Source organism: Colobus angolensis, unplaced genomic scaffold (genome assembly GCF_000951035.1).
Source record: "Colobus angolensis palliatus isolate OR3802 unplaced genomic scaffold, Cang.pa_1.0 Scaffold12, whole genome shotgun sequence".
Classification (NCBI taxonomy): domain Eukaryota; kingdom Metazoa; phylum Chordata; class Mammalia; order Primates; family Cercopithecidae; genus Colobus; species Colobus angolensis.
This window is the reverse complement of record NW_012113141.1, coordinates 6,341,920-6,360,650: the sequence shown is the minus strand read 5'-3', so window position 1 is coordinate 6,360,650 and position 18,731 is coordinate 6,341,920. Positions and strand designations below refer to the sequence as shown.

Genomic DNA, 18,731 nt, shown 5'->3' with positions numbered 1-18,731 from the left:
CATAGAGGTGATTTAAGTATTAGAAGACCTGCTGGACGAGATTAACTTTCATATTCTTGCCAACACAGAAGATCTATAATTCCAGGCCAGGCACGGTGGCTCATGCCTGTAATCCCAGCACTTTGGGAGGCTGAGATGGGTGGATCACTTGAGGTCAGGAGTTCAAGACCAGCCTGGCCAACATGGTAAAACCTTGTCTCTACTAAAAATACAAAAATTAGCTGGGCATGGTGGTGGGTGCCCATAATCCCAGCTACTTGGGAGGCTGAGGCAGGAGAATCGCTTGCACCCAGGAGATGGAGGTTGCAGTGAGCCAAGACTGTGCCACTGCACTGCAGCCTGGGTGACAGGGTGATACTCTGTCTCAAAAAAAAACTATAATTCCAAAGAAATATACTTGTACCTCAATCCTAGCAACATAAATAAAACTATTATTACTATTATTATTATTATTTTGAGACAGGGTCTTGCTCTGTCACCCAGACTTGAGTGCAGTGGCATGATCTTGGCTCACTGCAACCTCTACTTCCCCGGTTCAAGCAATTCCCCTGCCTCAGCTCCCTAAGTAGCTGGGATTACAGGCGCACACCACCACGCCTGGCTAATCTTTTAGTATTTTTAATAGAGACAGGGTTTCACCATGTTGGCCAGACTGGTCTCGAACCCCTGACCTCAGACAATTCACCTGCCTCGGCCTTCCAGAGTGCTGGGATTACAGGTGTGAGCCACCATGCCCAGCCTATAGTTAGTATTTTAATGGCACGTTCCTCTGCTTTTGGAAAAGGAGCTCTGTATTTGCAGTTTTGTTTTGGCGAAGCCCCACAAATTATGTAGCTGGCCCTGGTGCCAGCTTACCCATTGATAACCTGTCCAGCTTTGATCAAGTCACTTACCCTCTGCACCAGTTTTCTCACCTCCCAAATGGGAATATTTACCCTGCGTGAACATTTGTGCATATGTGCATGTGTATGTCTCTGTGTCTCTCTGTGTACGTGTGTATGTATGAAAGTGGTTTGAAAAAGTATAGATGCTTTAAAATATTGGGTGGCATTGTTGTGACTGTGAATAATTTTTAACCACTGCCCTTCCTGGAGTCTGACTCTTTAGCCAAACACATTTACTGGAAATGAAGAAATTAATTCATTTAATTCATTATTTTCCATGGGGCTTTCCAGACAAACATTTGAGAAAGGAGCTAAATAATTCATGTGGTCCATAAAGGTATCATTTTTATAGACTGGTGATTATTTTATTATTATTATTATTTTGAGATAGAGTTTTGCTCTTGTCACCTATGCTGGAGTGCAATGGCGTGTTTTTGGCTCACTGCAACCTCCGCCTCCTGGGTTCAAGCGATTCTCCTGCCTTAGCCTTCCTAGTAGCTGGGATTACAGGCAGCCACTACCTCGCCCGGCTAATTTTTGTATTTTTAGTAGAGACAGGGTTTCGCCATGTTGGCCAGGCTGGTCTCGAACTCCTGAACTCAGGTGATCCACACGCCTCGGCCTCCCAGAATGCTGGGATTACAGGCATGCACCACCATGCCTGGCCCTAGACTAGTGATTTTATAGATGGCATTTCTTCACACGACTAAAAGCAGAGTCTAAACTGAAAATGATGCCAAAACACTAGACTTCAGTCAGCAGTCTTAAAAGCCTAAACTGTCAAATACACTATTTGATAAACCCTCTGACTTTTAAGTAACTCAAAGGAAAAACACCAGCAGGAGAGCAGAGTGCCCCCAGAATCGTCCTTGGGCCATCTGTAGATCTTGTCTTACGATTCAGTATTGCTGAGTGTAAACAGAGACACTGCTGTAAATAGAAGCAAAACTGTCCCTGCACTCAGATGGCTGCATCTGGGAGCTCTGCCAAATTAGAAGATTTATGGGTCTGAGAGCCAGGTGGGTTCCAAAGCAGAAGCTGGGGTCTCACATCTGAACTTCTACTTAACACACACTTGGTACAAACTCTGACAATATTGTGACCCTTGGTAAAGTGACTATTAATCCCTATCACTGGGGCTTTCATGAGCCCTTTACACATCCTCCTGACTCTCCTTGGAGACTGTGTCGGTAGCTGGCTGAGGGGTGCGGCTAGGACCTTCAGGCAAGCTCTTCTACCAAGAGGCTGGCCCTGAAGAGCCACACTTGTAACTGATCAATAGGTTAACAGGCTGGTGGGGGGTAGAACTCTGAATGCTTCACCGTTTCTGTGTCCTCGAAGTTGGTCAACATCTCCCTCCTCCAGGGTGGCAGAATCCACTTTGAAGAGTTCTCTCTCCCTGGCCCTCCCACTCCCTAACCTTTGCCCTCTTTCTAATTGCCCTGATCTCATCCCAACCTCCGTAGCTATGTTTAAAGTCCACCTCTGGGGAACAGACAGATTGAATGTTCCAGATAATCCCTTTCCCAGTCCTGCCTGACGTCTGGGTAGGGGGTTTGTCCCTGGACTTCTGGGACACTGGCTGGGGTTTGAGGAGAGAACCCAGTACCTACCTGGCTGCAGGATGAAGCTGGCCAGTGGCTTCTTGGTTTTGTGGCTCAGCCTTGGGGTTGGCCTGGCTCAGAGTGACACGAGCCCTGATGCGGAGGAGTCCTATTCAGACTGGGGCCTTCGGCACCTCCGGGGAAGCTTTGAATCTGTCAACAGCTACTTCGATTCTTTTCTGGAGCTGCTGGGAGGGAAGAATGGAGTCTGTCAGTACAGGTGCCGATATGGTGAGTGTGCGGTTTCTCTTTCTGTGAAAACTGTCGCTGGTGGACCCATGGGCAGCCCCAGAGAGGCCACGATCTGTCTTGGACTTTTTCCTGGTAACCATTTAGAGCTGCCAGATTTAGCAGATAAAAATGTAGGACACCCATTGAAATGTGAAATCCAAATGAACAACAAATAAGTCATTAGTATAAGTATGTCCAGTGAAATATCTGGAACATACTTATCCTGACAAATTCTTCATTATCTCAAACTCACATTTCACTGAGCTTCCTGTATTGTATCTGGGTAACCTTCTCTGGGCCATTTTATGAGTTTGTTGTGAGGCTGTTCTTAGGAAAAGGGTACCTGGGGTGGGAAGAAGGAGGGTGGGTGTGAGAGGTCTCTGTGAGGAGTTCCCAGGGATGAAAACTGAAGCTGAACATGGAGAGAAAAATCTGCCATGGGGCAAAACTGCCTCTTCAGTTGCTCTGTGCCCAGCTTGGAAACAAATTCTCCCTCCCCGCTGCTGCGGTTCACACCGTCCTCCCAGCTCTCCGTCCCTGACTGGCATCAATTTGCTGGACTTTCCCAAGGGAGCTGTCCCTGCCTGCGGCCTCGGCAATGACAGGCCTGCTGTGGAGAGGAAGGGTTCGTGGCTCACCAGGGATCCCAAGGGCCGTCCCCTGGGCTTGGTGCCAGATGTAGAATTGTGAGCTGGCAGGAGCACTTCCCCTACCTTGCCTGAGTAGGCCTGGGTACACAGGAGCTAAGGTGCACACCTGACTGCCGGCACGGAGTCCCTGGCGCCAGTGCTTCCTTCACCGGGCCCTGGAAATTAATGTAATGGGAGCAAAATGTGGAGCCCCAGGCCCTGAAGCTGGGTGGCACCTTGTAATTGCCAATGCGCATGAAAGCATACAGTGTCTCAGGTCACGGGTAGCATTAGTTTTATTGTTTAATTTGTCAACTATCTCATCATGGGATTAGAAATGAAAATGGTCAGTTTAGCCTAACAGGAAAAAACATTTGAGAAATATTTTCTCCAAATAACGGAGAAAAAGTCAGCTTTCAAGAGATGCACGAAAAAACTACAAACTTCCCAGATTCATCCCATAAGTCTCTCTATTCGTTTTTCAGTGGGGAAAATCGCTTCCTTATACACTAACAGTGACTAGGAGGTAATGGTTAATCATTGCATCAGGACCCAAAGTTTTGCAGCATAGATAGTTTAACCATCTATGGTTAAAATCTATGGTTTAACCACCTATATACTGCAGCTTCTTTGTGAAAGCTTCACAGAGAAAAATGCCTGGTCTGTTAGGACCCACCTGGCCCTAAAACCATGTATTTGTCCAAGGCAGTTAGATCAACGCAGAGGCCTTGCCACTGGATTATGCTCACCTCGTTTGCACAGATGGGGCAGGGAAGGGGTTGACCCACTTCAGACATTGGAATCAACACAGGTGTTTTCCTTCCTAAAGGCAACACAAGACTAGTATCTGTGGTTCAGCAAATAGGTAAGAGCAGGAATTTTTATTAGGAAATCAAGAACCAAACCCTCTTCTTCCTTCTCTAGCAAAACAGCATTAAAAGACTTCAGCAAATTTTAGTTGCAGAGCCTCTGGCTAGGCAGGGTGGACGCCAGCAGCAACTGGTGGGGGATGGGAAGAGTAAATAGAAGAGGAAGGCAAATAGCTCTTCTCACTTTGTGTAAAACAGCCTGCTCAATGAGAGGCCTGAAAAACACTTAGAAAAATAGGGGGCTACGCCTCCTTACCTTGGAACCCAGTGGAGCCAAAAACCTGTCGGCTGTGCCCAAGAGTACAAAATATCTTCTCAAGTTGATTGTGAATCGAGCAATCTTTGGAACAGACAACACCTACTAACGAGTCTGCTCTTTTGTAGTTTGCTCTGTGACACAGCTCTCATGCACCGTGCTTGTTTTTTAAGTAGTGATTCTCAAACTCGCCTGTGCACTGAAGCACCTGGAGGGCTGATTTAAATAGGGCGCCAGGCCCCACTCCAGGTGTTTCTGATTAGTAAGAGTTTCTGGGCTTAGGAGATCCTCCTGCCTCAGCCTCCCAGTTAGCTTGGGCTACACGTATGCGCCACCATGCCCAGATAATGTTGTAACTTTTTGTAGAGAAGCGAGTCTCACCATCTTACCCAGGCTGGTCTCCAACTCCGGGGTTCAAGCAATCCTCCCAACTTGGCCTCCCAAATTGCTGGGATTATAGGCGTGAGCCACAGCACCAGCCAGATTTTACCTCTGATAGGTACTAACTACTATTTAAAACAGTGGCTTTCTAACTTGGGTACACTTCAAATCACCTGAGGGGCTTTAACAACACCTGGCACCAAATCAGTTACATCAAAATTTCTGTGGGTTGGTCCCAGACATCAGTAGTTTAACATTTTTCCCAGGTGATTGCACAGCACAGCCAAGGTAAAGGAGTGCCATTCTATGACGTCATTCTTAGAGAACTTCAGCCCACAGGTTAAATTATGCAGGCAGATAAAACTGGGTATGTATCCTGGTAGCCCACGATAGCATGTCAACATTGTTTTCCGTGCTTCTCATATCTAAAGTAATTTGTTCTTGTGCCAACACACAAAATCTGTACCTTTCAAACAAGTGGGCTATAAATATGACAAGATCCAGCGTGTGTCAATGGCATACCTAGCACAGCTGTCATTAAGGAGTCTGTACCAGCTGGGCACGGTGGCTCACGCCTGTAATGCCAGCACTTTGGGAGGCCGAGGTGGGCGGATCACGAGGTCAGGAGATCGAGACCATCCTGGCTAACATGGTGAAACCCCGTCTCTACTAAAAATACAAAAAATTAGCCGGGCATGGTGGCAGGCGCCTGTAGTCCCAGCTACTCGGGAGGCTGAGGCAGGAGAATGGCGTGAACCCAGGAGGCAGAGCTTGCAGTCAGCCGAGATCGTGCTACTGCACTCCAGCCTGGGCGACAGAGCGAGACTCCGTCTGGAAAAAAAAAAAAAAGGACTCTGTACCAATGCAAACAAGATTTCCTTGAGAATCGTTTCCAAAATGTAGATACCCTTTTCCACCTCCAGAGATTCTGATGCAGTAGGTCTGTGGAGGGACCTTGGAACTGCACTTTTTTTTTTTTTTTTTTGAGACAGAGTCTCACTGTATTGCCCAGGCTGGAGTGCACCACCACCACGCCCAGCTAATTTTTTGTATTTTTAGTAGAGACGGGGTTTCACCGTGAGCCAGGATGGTCTCGATCTCCCGATCTCGTAATCCACCCTCCTCGGCCTCCCAAAGTGCTGGGATTACAGATGTGAGCCACCTCGCCCAGCTGGAACTGCACTTTTAGTGGGTAGTCTTTGAACCAGACTTTGAGAAATAAGCATAGTAATGGAAAAATCATGGATTTGAATTTAGGGGAAAATATCCCATTGCTGGTGACCTTGGGTGAGCTATCTGACTCTCTCAACCTTAGTTTCCTCAAATATGTAAAAATAATGTTACAAATACCCACCTTGCAAAGGTGTTGTGAGAATTAAAGATAATATATATAAAGAATCAGTAGTATATAGAGAGCATGGTAGGTACCAAACAAATTTTATAAACGTTATGAGAAAGACAGTCTAGTGAACAGGTTAATTGCATTCAGATTCTTCCAGTTCTGTTTCAACATAAAAATGAAAAATCCCAGAAATCCCAGTGGCTGGACAACAGTCTCTCAGCTTCTGGAAGAAGTCCCTCGAGGGAAAAACGACTGGAGAGTTATCTGCCTCATGAAGGTCTCTGGAGCTGGGTCAATGGAGCAGAGTTTCTATGATGATGCTGTTCACGCTTTCACACTTTAATAAAAGATCCTGAAAATGAATTTCTTCCTGGATTTAGTTCCAAGAGTAAATGTATCTTAAAAGTTTCTTTAACCATCAGTCTATTGTAATCCCAGGACTTTGGGAGGCTGAGGCAGGTGGATCATTTGAAGTCAGGAGTTTGAGACCAGCCTGGCCAACATGGTGAAACCCCAACTGTACTAGAAATACAAAAATTAGCCGAGTGTGGTGGCGTGACCTGTAATCCCAGCTACTTGGGAGGCTGAGGCAGGAGAATCACTTGAACCTGGGAGGCGGAGGTTGCAGTGAGCTGAGATCACGCCACTACACTCCAGCCTGGGCAACAGAGCGAGATTAAGTTTCAAAAATAAACAAACAAATAAATAAAAATAAACATCAGTCTATTTTTTAAAGAGAATTTTTATCTGAAGTTTTACAGCAAAATTTTATAAACCTGTGAGTTTGTATCTTTTTCCAGGGAAATAACTCACAGACTTCATCAGATTCTCCAGGGGATCCAGAGCCCAAAAAAAGAAAACAGCCACTGGCTTAGAGGCAAACAGATTATTCTTGTTTTTGGGTGACTGACCTCCTAGTCTGCTGGGGACTCAGGGAGTAGGGGAGATGCTCCTGGGATGTGGGACTTTCAGTACTAACACTGGGATGGTACCAGGCAAACCAGGGCAAGTTGGTCACCCTACCTTATGCAGTAACTTAATCTGTTTTCGCAACTGAAATACAGAGTTCTTCTCTTCAGGAGAATTGCCTCTGTCCTGCTGTGTTCCGTTGATGTATTAGTCATGTTGCATCTGAGTGTTTCTGCGAGGAAGGAAGACATACTTTTCTTTCTTTTTTTTTTCTGGAATTTTGTTTTTCTTGAGATGGAGTCTCCCTCTGCCACCCAGGCTGGAGTGCAGTGGCACCATCTCGGCTCTCTGCAATCTCCACCTTCTGGGTTCAAGTGATTCTCCTGCCTCAGCCTCCTGGTGTAGCTGGGATTACAGGCATGCGCCACCATGCCCAGCTACTTTTTATTTTTAGTTGTGACGGGGTTTCACCATGTTGGCCAGACTGGTCTCGAACTCATGACCTCAGGTGATCCCCCTGCTGGGCTTCCTAAAGTGCTGGGATTACAGGTGTGAGCCACCGCTCCCCGCCTGGAAATTATTTTTTCTCATGTTTGGGACAGCTAGTTGGGGTTGTTGATGAAGCCATGCCTATAATAGTTTAGTAAATACTCTTATTATTCATTTGGCATCATTATCTGTTCTTTATAACAATACAACATTAATAGAAAAATCATACTATTAAGTGGAGAATTGTAAAGCAAATGACAAAGACATAATATGTATACTACAAAAAGGTTCTTACGAACTGTGAAGAAATAGGCGAAAGGTCTAAAAGAAAAATGAGCAAAGAATGGAAATAGGCAATTGACAGAAAAGAAAAACTAAATGGTTTGCATACAAATAATATGGTTGAATTCAGTATTGATCAGGGGCCTACAAATTAAAGTAACGAGATGCCACTTTCAGCCAACAGAGTGGCAACATTTAAAAGAAGAGTGATAAGAACTATTGCTGCCAGAGAGGAAAAAATCACTCCCGTGAATTTCTTTTGGAAATATAAATGTTAATCCTTTTTTTAATGTTGATTTTTAAGTTCTGGGGTAGATGTGCAGGATGTGCAGTTTGGTTACACAGGCAAATGTGTGCCACAGTGGTTTGCTGCAGATGTACCTTTCAATAAAGCGTACTCACTCCCTGCCAGCACCTCCCGGGGAACCAGCCGGGTGGAGAGGATGGACACACCCTCCTGGAAAGGCAAAACTCTTGCCCTGGGACACAAAGCCCTGAAAGTTTGTGCTGCTCTTTCCAGTGACAGAGATAAAAGGGTGGGCTCAGGAGGCAGTGTGCACCACTGGCAGGCAGAGCTCTTGGATTCTTGGCTAACCCTCCTCAATCTCCCTCCAGTTTGTCTTTTAAGACTTTTATGGTATTTCACTTTATTCAGAAGCTTTTAAGTTTTATAAGATCAAATCTGTCAGTCTCTTTCTTTATGGCTTCTGAATTTTATGTCTTGATTAGAAAACCATCCTCACATCAAGATTAGAATAGTCTTCTGCTGTTTTTTTCTGTGAAAGCAGCCATAGCTAAATCATGAGTGTGGCTGTGTTCCAATAAAACTTTTTTTATGAACACTAAAATATGAATTTGAACAGGATCAAGTTCTCGGCCTCTCACTCCTATAAACAGCTCCAGCCAGAAAATAAAACATCTGTGGATATGATACATTATTAATGCCTAGATTTAAAACATCAACCATAAGCTCCTCAAACGATAATTTGAGGATATGATATCCTTGAATGATTTCTGTTTCTGCCTAGACTGAAACCATTACCTTTTGTCTTAGAACTTATATTTCAGCTTCATTTCTAAACAGAATTTCTGCATTAACATAAAACATTAAATAAAATAAAAATAACCATCATCAGCTGCAGGCTGGATAGGAATTCCATTCCGGTATCTTTCAAACTAGAATAGCAGAGTTTTATCTTCTGTGAGTTATCAAGGGCAAAAAGGCAGAGGGTAACCCAAGAAACCGAGCCAAGTCTGTAGCGAATGCCCTTTTCAGCAAAGTTGTGGAAAAGATGTTTCATTCTCTGGCTAGGCGCGGTGACTCACGCCTGTAACCTTGGCACTTTGGGAGGCCAAGGAGGGCAGATCACTTAAGGTCAGGAGTTCAAGACTAGCCTGGACAACATGGCGAAACCCTGTCTCTATTAAAAATACAAAAACTTAGCCAGGCGTGGTGGCAGGCACCTGTAATCCCAGCTACTCCGGAGGCTGAGGCAGGAGAATGGCTTGAACCCAGGAGGCGGAGGTTGCAGTGAGCTGAGATGCTGTCTTGAGTGTGGGGCCACCATGATGAGACTAGTGTCCTCGTAAGAAGAGAAAGAGAAAGAAGAGAAGACAAGGCCATCTGCAAGCCGGGAAGAAGGCCCTCACCAGACATGGAATGCACTGGCATCCTGATTTTGGAATTCCCAGCCTTCAGCACTGTGAGGAATAAATTTCTGCTGTGTAAGCCATCCAGTCTGTGGTATTTTTGTTATAGCATCCAAACTGCCTGAGACAGAGAATGACTGCTGCGTGGGCACAAGGTCTACCTTGGGGGTGATGAAAATGTTTTTGAACTAGTTAAAGGTGATGGTTGTACAACATTGTGAATATATTTAATTGCACACTTTAAGATGGTTAATTTTATGTTATCTGAATTTCACCTCAATAAGAAAAAGAAGGCTGGATGCTGTGGCTCAGGCCTATAATCTCAGCCCTTTGGAAAGCCAAGATGGGTGGATAGCTTCAGTCTGGGAATTCAAGACTAGCTTGGGCAATATAGCAAAACCCCATCTCCACAAAAAAATACAAAAATTAGCCAGGTGCAGTGATAGCACTTGTAGTCCCAGCTACTAGGGAGGCTGAGGTGGGAGGCTTGCTTGGGCCTGGGAGATCGAGGCTGTAGTGTGTGAAGATCACACCACTGCACTCCAGCCTGGGTGACAGAGTGAGAGACCCTGTTTCAAAAAATAAAAGGAAAAAAGAAAATGAAAAGAGGCAGGGCACAGTGGCTCATGCCTGTAATTCTAGCAGCTCATTAAGCTGAGGTTGGAGAGCTGCTTGCGCCTAGGAGTTTAAGACCAGCCTGGGCAACATAGCAAGACCCCATCTCTATAAAAAAATTTACAAGTTAGCCATGCATGATGGCATGCACCTGCAGTCATAGCTACGTGGACAGCTGAGGCAGGAGGATCACTTGAACCAGGGAGCTTGAAGCTGCAGTGAGCTATGATTGTGCCACTGCACTCCAACCTGGGTGACACAGCGAGACCCCATCTCTTAAAAAAGAAGAAGAAGAAGAAAAAAAAAAACCAAATAAATAATTACACCATCAAAAAAGTGAAAAGACAACCCACAGAATGGGAGAAAATATTTGCAGATTTGACAAGGCACTTGCTTCCAAAATACATAAAGAACACTTACAACTCAACAGTAAAAAGATAAGTAACTCAATTATAGAGTAGGTAGAGGCTTTAAAAAGACATTTTCCAAAAGAATTTATATGAATGGCCAATAGCACATAAAAAGATGCTCAACATAATCATTAGAGAAATGCAAATCAAAACTACCATGAAACACCACCTCACTCCCGCCAGGATGGCTACAATAAAAAAGACAGACAATAGCTAGTGTTAGTGAGGATGTGGAGAAACTGGAACCCTCATGCATTGCTGGTGGGAATGTGGTGCAGCCACTTTGGAAAACAGTGTGGTAATTCCTTAAAATGTTCAACAGAGTTACCATATGACCCAGCAATCCTATTCTTATGGAAAAATGAAACACATGTCCACACAAAAACCTGTCTAACAAATATTAGTAGCAGTATTATTCATAATAGCTAAAGGGTGAAAACAGCGCAAATGTCTGTTAACCGATGAATGGGTAAACAAAATGTGGTATGCCTATACAATGGAAGGTTTTTCTGGCAATAAAAATAACTTAAGTACTGATACATACTACAACATGTATGAGACGAGAAAACATGATGCTAAGTGAAAGAAGCCAGACACTACAGGCCACCTGTTGTATGATTTAATTCACGTGAAGGAGTTGCCTAGGGCTAGGGGTAGGGAGATGGGAGTGGTGACTAATGGGTACGGGGTTTCTTTTTGAGATTATAATGTTCTAAAATTAGATTATGGTGTTGACTGGACAACTCTGTGGATATGCCAAAACCATTGAATCGTACACATTAAATGAGTGAATGTATATGATATATGAATTATAGCTCAATAAAGCTGTCATAGAAAAAAATATAACAAAGAGATTAAAATCATAATGGCAGGCCAGGCAAGGTGGCTCACACCCGTAATCCCAGCACTTTGGGAGGCCAAGGTGGGCGGATCACTTGAGGCCAGGAGTTCGAGACCAGCTTGGCCAACATAGTGAAACCCCATCTCTACCAAAAATACAAAAAGTAGCTGGATGTGGTGGTGTGCGCCTGTAACCCCAGCTACTCAGGAGGCTGAGGCAGAAGAATCACTTGAACTTGGGAGGCAGAGACTACAGTGAGCCAAGATTGCACCACTGCACTCCAGCCTGGGCGACAGAGTGAGATTCCGTCTCAAAAAAAAGAAAAAAAAAATCATAATGGCAACTGAAACAGTTATATATTATTGAGCAACAAGGTACCTCGAAGCTTAGCAGCTTACAGTAGCAAAGATTATATCACACAGTTGCTAAGGGTCAGGGATCCTGGAGTGGCTTTGCTGGGTAATTCTGGGTCAGTTTCTTATAAGGTTGAGGTCATGTTGCCCAGCTGATGCTGCCATCTCTAAAGATTCAGCTGGGGCTGGAGGATCTTTTGTTAAATTCATGTGGCTATTGGCAGGAGGTTTTAGTTCTTTGCCAGATGGGTCTTTCCATGGGACTGTTCATGACATAACTTCCCCTAGAGTGAACAGTGAGAGAGGGAGAGTAAGAGCCCAAGACAGAAATCGTGGTCTTTTATAGCTTAGTCTTAGGAGGAACACACCTCCACGTCTGCAGTATTATCTTGGTCACACAGACCACTCCTGGGACTATATACAAGGAGGTGAATACCAGGAGGTGGGGATCATTGGAAGTCATCTTGGACCACAATGTTATAACCACATGTATCACAGCAACAAATACCCAAAGTGTGGCAGAAACTGCTTAGTGTCCCCTAATATCCATTCTTCCTCTTTTCTACAGTATCAAGCCCCTCTTTCCACGTTTTAGCTGGGCTCATGGCTGCCCACTTCATTTTCTAGCCCACCTTTGCAACCAGATTTTGCCATTTGATTAAGGTCTGGCCAGAGGGAAGTATGAGGAAGTGACGTGTATAACATTCTGGAGTGTGTTTACTGAAGAGAGGGGCTGGACCCTTCCAACTCCTCCCGTCCTGTTACAGGTAATATGGATGTTGGCTGAAGCACCATCTTAGACCGTGAGAGCCAGGGCTACACTCTAGAGCTGGTAGAGTAGAAAGCTGGAAGCAGCCTGGGTTCTAGGAAAGTGCAGATTTACTATACCAGAGGCATGAGTCTTAGCTCCGGATTTTTACGAGATATTCAATCTTGTTTAAGGATCTGAATAATATAGGTATATGAAAAGTATAATACACATATGGAGAAAATTGCAGTGCTCTGTTGAATGACATACAGGCAGACATAAGTCAACAGAGAACTATACCGTGTCTATATTTGGGAAGACTGAGTATCCTAAGAAAGGCAGCTGTCTCCAAATCTATACATTCAACGGATTTTTCAATAAAACTCTTGACCATCTTTCTTACAGAATTTACTAAGTTGGTTCTACAAATTCAAAAGAATTGCAAAATTCTTTGTGAGAGTAAAGGTCCAAGCATAATCAAGACAATTTTGCAGAATGATACAAAGTGAGGGCTTTAAAACAGAAACTTAGTGTCTAAAAGTTAAAACAGAATGATGAGTGCAAAGAGGCTTCAACAGCACCCTGAACCTGTACTTTAACTGTCACATTTAATTAAAAAAAAAAATTTATAGCAAGTTTGGCAAATGTTAACATTTATTATGTTTGTGCATTTGGTACGAGTTGTTTGTTTCTCTGACTTTTCAACAGTTTTGAAATATTTCATAACACGAAATAATTAAAACTAAATACCTGGTAGGAGAATATTGAAGGAAGGAAGGAAGGAAAGAAAGAATGAATGAATGAACGAAAGAAAGAAAAGAAAAAAAGAAGCAGAAGAAGAAAAGGAAGGAAAGAGAGGAAGGAGGAGGAGGAGAAGAAGAAGAAGAAGGAAGAAGAGAAAGAAAGAAAGAAAGAAAGAAAGAAAGAAAGAAAGAAAGAAAGAAAGAAAGAAAGAAAAGAAAGAAAGAAAGAAAATAAAGAAAGTGAAAGAAAGAAAGAAAGAGTGTCTTATGCCTTACTCTAAGGTCTTGTATCTCCTAAAAAGAGGCAGAGATGTGGTGAAGGAGCATGGGTTTTGGAGACAAACAGGAAATCTGACTTTATATCCTATTTCCCCCACTTTTTCTATGATGTTAGGCAAGTCATGCGACCTCTTGGCTCAAGTTTCTTATCTGGATAATGGGATAAAATACCCACTGCAGATGGCTGTCCTGAGGTCATCTCAGGTCAAGGTTATCTTTACCTGTGGGCACTGCCGTTGATACAACTGATAAAGCTTCTCTCTACACATTTGAAAGATCATAAAAAACAGAAATTCAAAGCTGTTCAGATCATTTCTGCTTACTTCTATGAAATAAATGCCTAAGATATCCCATCGGGGTGATTTCTTTGCTCTTTGCTCAATCATGCTCTAGGTTTATGGAATCTTGCTTGAATTTCCTGCAAGTTAAAACCCTTTTGTGGTGTTGTTACAATTCCAATTCCTTAAGTGTACGATCAAGTTGTGTTCTGTTTGTTCTTTGAGTGGTGTATGGTCTTGCAGTGGTTAAGGAATGAGGAAACTTGAGCTTTAGTTGGGTTTTGCCATGGCCCTTATCTTCAAGGTTATGCATTTAAAAAACATTAGAAATGTCAGTAAGTGCTCACTGGGTGCGGTGGCTCACGCCTGTAATCCCAGCACTTTGGGAGGCGGAGGCAGGTGGATCACTTGAGGTCAGGAGTTCGAGACCAACCTGGCCAACATGGTGAAACCCTGTCTCTTCTAAAATTACAAAAATTAGCTGGGCATGGTGGCACATACCTGTAATCCCAGCTACTTGGGAGGCTGAGGCAGGAGAATTGCTTGAACTCAGGAGGCAGAGGTTGCAATAAGCCAAGATCACACCACTGTACTCCAACCTGGGTGACAGAGAGAGAACCTGTCTCAAAAAAAAAAAAAAAAAAAAAAAAACCTCATGAGATTTTTTGAGTTAGGAGAAAAAGTCAAAGTCGTCTGAAAGTCATTATTCTTCTGTGACATCACCATCATCATCACCTGATTTGGATGTGAGGTGTGAGGAACGGTGACTTTTAAAGAAAAAGTGAAATATGCTTTTAGAAAATTTTCATTTGATGAATGTTCCCAAATGCTTGATTTCTAAATATTTCTTCTTGCTTTCCTTTCTTCCTCCTGCAAGGAAAGGCACCGATGCCCAGACCTGGCTACAAGCCCCAAGAGCCCAACGGCTGCGGCTCCTATTTCCTGGGTCTCAAGGTACCAGAAAGTGTATGTACTGCCAGCATTACCTTCTTGGTTGATTGGTTTTGACTGAGAGCAATCCTAGAGTTATCCTTGATGGAAGTGATTGTTTCTGGAAAAAAGTTGAGCAATACAATTAAGTATTTTAAATTGGATATGAGGGAGAGAATTTTCAAAGAAGATATGTGATTTCCTTTTCCCAGGGACAGCTGTCCCTCAGATAAACCCTTGGTAGTGGATCAGAACTTTGAAATCACCACTGAAAATGTCAGCTGAGACTTAGGACATCACGACATAACTTAATTTGAGATAGATCTGACAGGTTTGACTTATTGAAATTAGTGGACCATTCCAGTGACGTGCCGGAGCCAGCTGGTGCTGGCCAGTGAGAGCTGATTGTTGCATATTGTCATGACTTTTGCAAGCAGCTAACTTCATGTTAGTAGTACCAAACTGGCTATGTTTGGAGTGCTGACATCATAGAAATCTGAAAACACACAAACATACCCCATGCCCAGCTAATTTTTGTATTTTTGGTAGAAACGGGGTTTCACCATGTTGGCTGGGGTGGTCTCGAACTCCTGACCTCAAGTGATCCACCCACCTCGGCCTCCCAAAGGTGACTGGGATTACAGTCGTGAGCCACCAGGCCCAGACACATGTGGCATTTTATGAACTTAGTTACACAGTTTATGCCACTACATTTACAGTTGTTTATAGGTTGCTTAGTAAGCATGGGTGTGTGTGAGATGTTGTGTTTTAACTACAGCCCTCTTGTGATCAGGAGCTGTGTGTTCTGTACCCACTCTACTTTCCAACACATCCACACACACTCACACATACACACCCTTAAAATAGTGCTGTCTGGGATGCTGGTGATCTCTTGATGAACTGAGGCTGAATTTTTTTATACTTCTTAGCCGTAGAATCCTTTGCTCACACAAAATCTCATATGGGAATGTTAAGTGTTAATTACATTTAGAAGCCCTGTGGCTCTGCTCTCTTGACTACCCTTCTGGTCTCTATTTTCATTACTGTAAGCTGCCTCTGGATTTTAAAATTACTAACATCTAAAAAAAAAAAAAAAGGTGAAAAATGGGCCAGAATCGCTTATTGAACTAATAACTAAGTAACAATGAAAACTTGTAATCCTGTGACTGTTGGCATTTTACTGAGTCATTGGTGTTTCTGAATTGATCGGGATATGCAATAGAAATGTGGGAACCGGCTAGTTAATAACAAGGTGGGCAAGGTTGCCTAAGGTCCTTAGTCTAAACGTGGCATTTCTTCCCCTTCTTTTCCCTTCCTTCCCTTTTCCCCAGATGGACTTGGGCATTCCAGCAATGACCAAGTGCTGCAACCAGCTGGACGTCTGCTATGACACGTGCGGTGCCAACAAATATCGCTGCGATGCAAAATTCCGATGGTGTCTCCACTCCATCTGCTCTGACCTTAAGCGGAGTCTGGGCTTTGTCTCCAAAGTGGAAGGTAGGTATCTCAATGGCATGTACAGTGCACAGGGAGTTTTGTTCCTGTTTTCACACCGAGATATAGCCAGAACCCCTTGACTCAAAGAGATCATCAGAGCTAACTGAATATTCTTGACAGAGCACTGTGGCTGAGCAAGAAATGGTGAAGGAAAGATTCTGGGCACTCCTTCACTAAAGTTCTTGCTGTCCTGCCCGCGAGCTGCTGGCACCACTCCTGAAGGTAAACGACTACACCAAAGCCTTCCCAGAAAAAATAAAAATCTATCATTTAAGGCTGGAGAAGGAATTGCCCAACTGGCTTGGATTATCCATTCCACTGTTAAATAATTTTCCATATCAGGAATTATTCCTTATAGGACCACATGGTTTGGCTTAAGCCTTTTTGTTTGTTTGTTTTGTTTTCAGTCAGGGTAGGAATTCAAAAAACCTTTTCTGTGTAAAGATCTCTATACACTTGAGGACAATTATTTTATATAAAATTAAAAAAAATTTTTTTTGAGACAGAATCTCATTCCGTCACCCAGGCTGGAGTGCAGTGGTGTGATTTTGGCTCACCACAACCTCTGTTTCTGAGTTCAAGTGATTCCTGTGCCTCACCCTCCCATGTAGCTGGGATTATAGGCATGTGCCACCATGCCCAGCTGATTTTTGTATTTTTAGTAGAGATGGGGGTCTCGCCATGTCACCCAGGCTAGCCTCGAACTCCTGAACTCAAGCGATCTGCCTGCCTCAGCCTCCCAAAGTGCTGGGATTACAGGCGTGAGTCACCCTGCCCAGCAAGGATAGTTATTTTAAACAACTGCTTTGCTACCTAGTTTCTAGCACTGACTATTTCTTTTTCCTAATTTACTTAGGAAGTTTTTACTCTCTCAAGTTTCTGAAGCCAGGATATTGTATCCAGGTGTGAATTAGCATTTTTTATTTTTAGAAGACAAGCGTTGAAATGCAGGCTGATAAAGAGCTGGCTCCACACCGCAGACAGTGTCTGCAGTAGAGAGAATTTTGGATCTTTTCATAGATCAATGTCTAGAGTGCAGTCTGGAGGTGAAGGTGTGAGGGCTTGGAAATGTGAATAATTCAGTGTGCCCTATGAAAGGGAGTATCATTCTATTTTGTTTCTACAGAGGGTGAAAAAGTACCTGCTGCTAATCTATAGTCAAGTCAAGTTACTTTCTGCAAGCAATGTCCTATTGATTCATTCTCCCAAATATCTCTTTCATATCCCACTTGCCTGGTTACTGCAAATTAACCCAGTCTCTGTGTCCCATCTAATTGATGGTCACCATTGGGACCAGATATGCCACACAAATCTGATCATCTTGACCCCCTGTGTAAATCATTCAATACATTCCTCCTTATGGATTAAATCCAGACTCCTCAGTATGCCGTACATGGCCCTTTCTGATTCAGCCCTAGCCTTCCTCTCCACCATCATCTTGGGCATTCCTGGTCTTTCTCCTGACTCCTGCCTCAGTGGGCTCAGAACTGTCCCTTCGTAGATTCTACAAAAAGAGTGTTTCCAACCTGGTGAATCAAAACACAGGTTCCATTCTGTGAGATGAATCCACACATCACAAAGCACTTTCACAGATAGCTTGTTTCTAATTTTTTTTTTTTTTTGCACATTATTCGATTTTTCCTTACAGGCCTCAATGGTCTCAGAAATACCCCTTCTTAGATTCTACGAAAAGAGTGTTTCGAACCTGGTGAATCAAAACACAGGTTCCTTTCTGTAAGATGAATCCACACATCACAAAGCATTTTCAGATAGCTTGCTTCTAGTTTTTATCGTGGGATATTAGATGTTTTTCTTATAGCCCTCAATGGGCTGAGAAATGTCCCTTTGTAGATTCTACAAAAAGCGTGTTTCCAACCTGGTGAATCAAAACACAGGTTCCATTCTGTGAGATGAATCGACCCATCATACAGCATTTTCAAAGATTGCTTATTTCTCATTTTTATCACAGAATATTCTATTTTTCCTTATGGGCCTCAGTAGGCTCAGAAATGTCCCTTCGTAGATTCTGCACAGAGTGTTTCCAACCTGGTGAATCAAACTACTTGGGTAGATGGCCCATTCCTTTCTGCCCCTGTGTGAAACACATTAATCATTCATTTTTTGTTGTTGTTGAAACAGATTTATTAAGTTACAATTCACACACGATACAATTCACCCATTTAAATGCTTTTAAATATGTTCACAGAGTTATGCAGTCAATCCCACAGTCAATTTTAGAACACATTCATTGCCCTGAAAAGGAACCCCAGGGCCATTAACAGTCTCTCCTCGAACTCCCCCTGCCCAGCTTGAGGAAATCACTAATCTACTTTCTACCTCTAGAACTGCCTATTCTGGACATTTCATATAAATGGAATCATACAATATATGGTTTTCTGTGACTGACTTACTTCACTTGGCAAGGTTTATCCATGTTGTAGAATGTATCAGTATTCCATTCCTTTTTATTGCTGAATAATATTCCATTGTATGGCTGTAACATTTTTTTTT

The 18,731-nt window shown here is 43.3% G+C and overlaps 1 protein-coding gene across 2 annotated transcripts in view; it reads left to right on the top strand.

The window, feature by feature from the left end:
* The first annotated feature begins 2,374 nt into the window (after positions 1-2,374).
* PLA2G12B (phospholipase A2, group XIIB) overlaps positions 2,375-18,731 on the top strand; it is a 30,186-nt gene continuing 13,829 nt past the window's right edge. For both annotated transcript variants that reach the window (XM_011927900.1, XM_011927889.1), the window contains exons 1-3: positions 2,375-2,719; positions 14,671-14,759; positions 16,055-16,220. In XM_011927900.1, the coding sequence (XP_011783290.1) occupies positions 2,509-2,719; positions 14,671-14,759; positions 16,055-16,220 (466 nt within the window). In that variant the 5' untranslated portion in view covers positions 2,375-2,508. The remainder of the gene's footprint in view (positions 2,720-14,670; positions 14,760-16,054; positions 16,221-18,731) is intronic.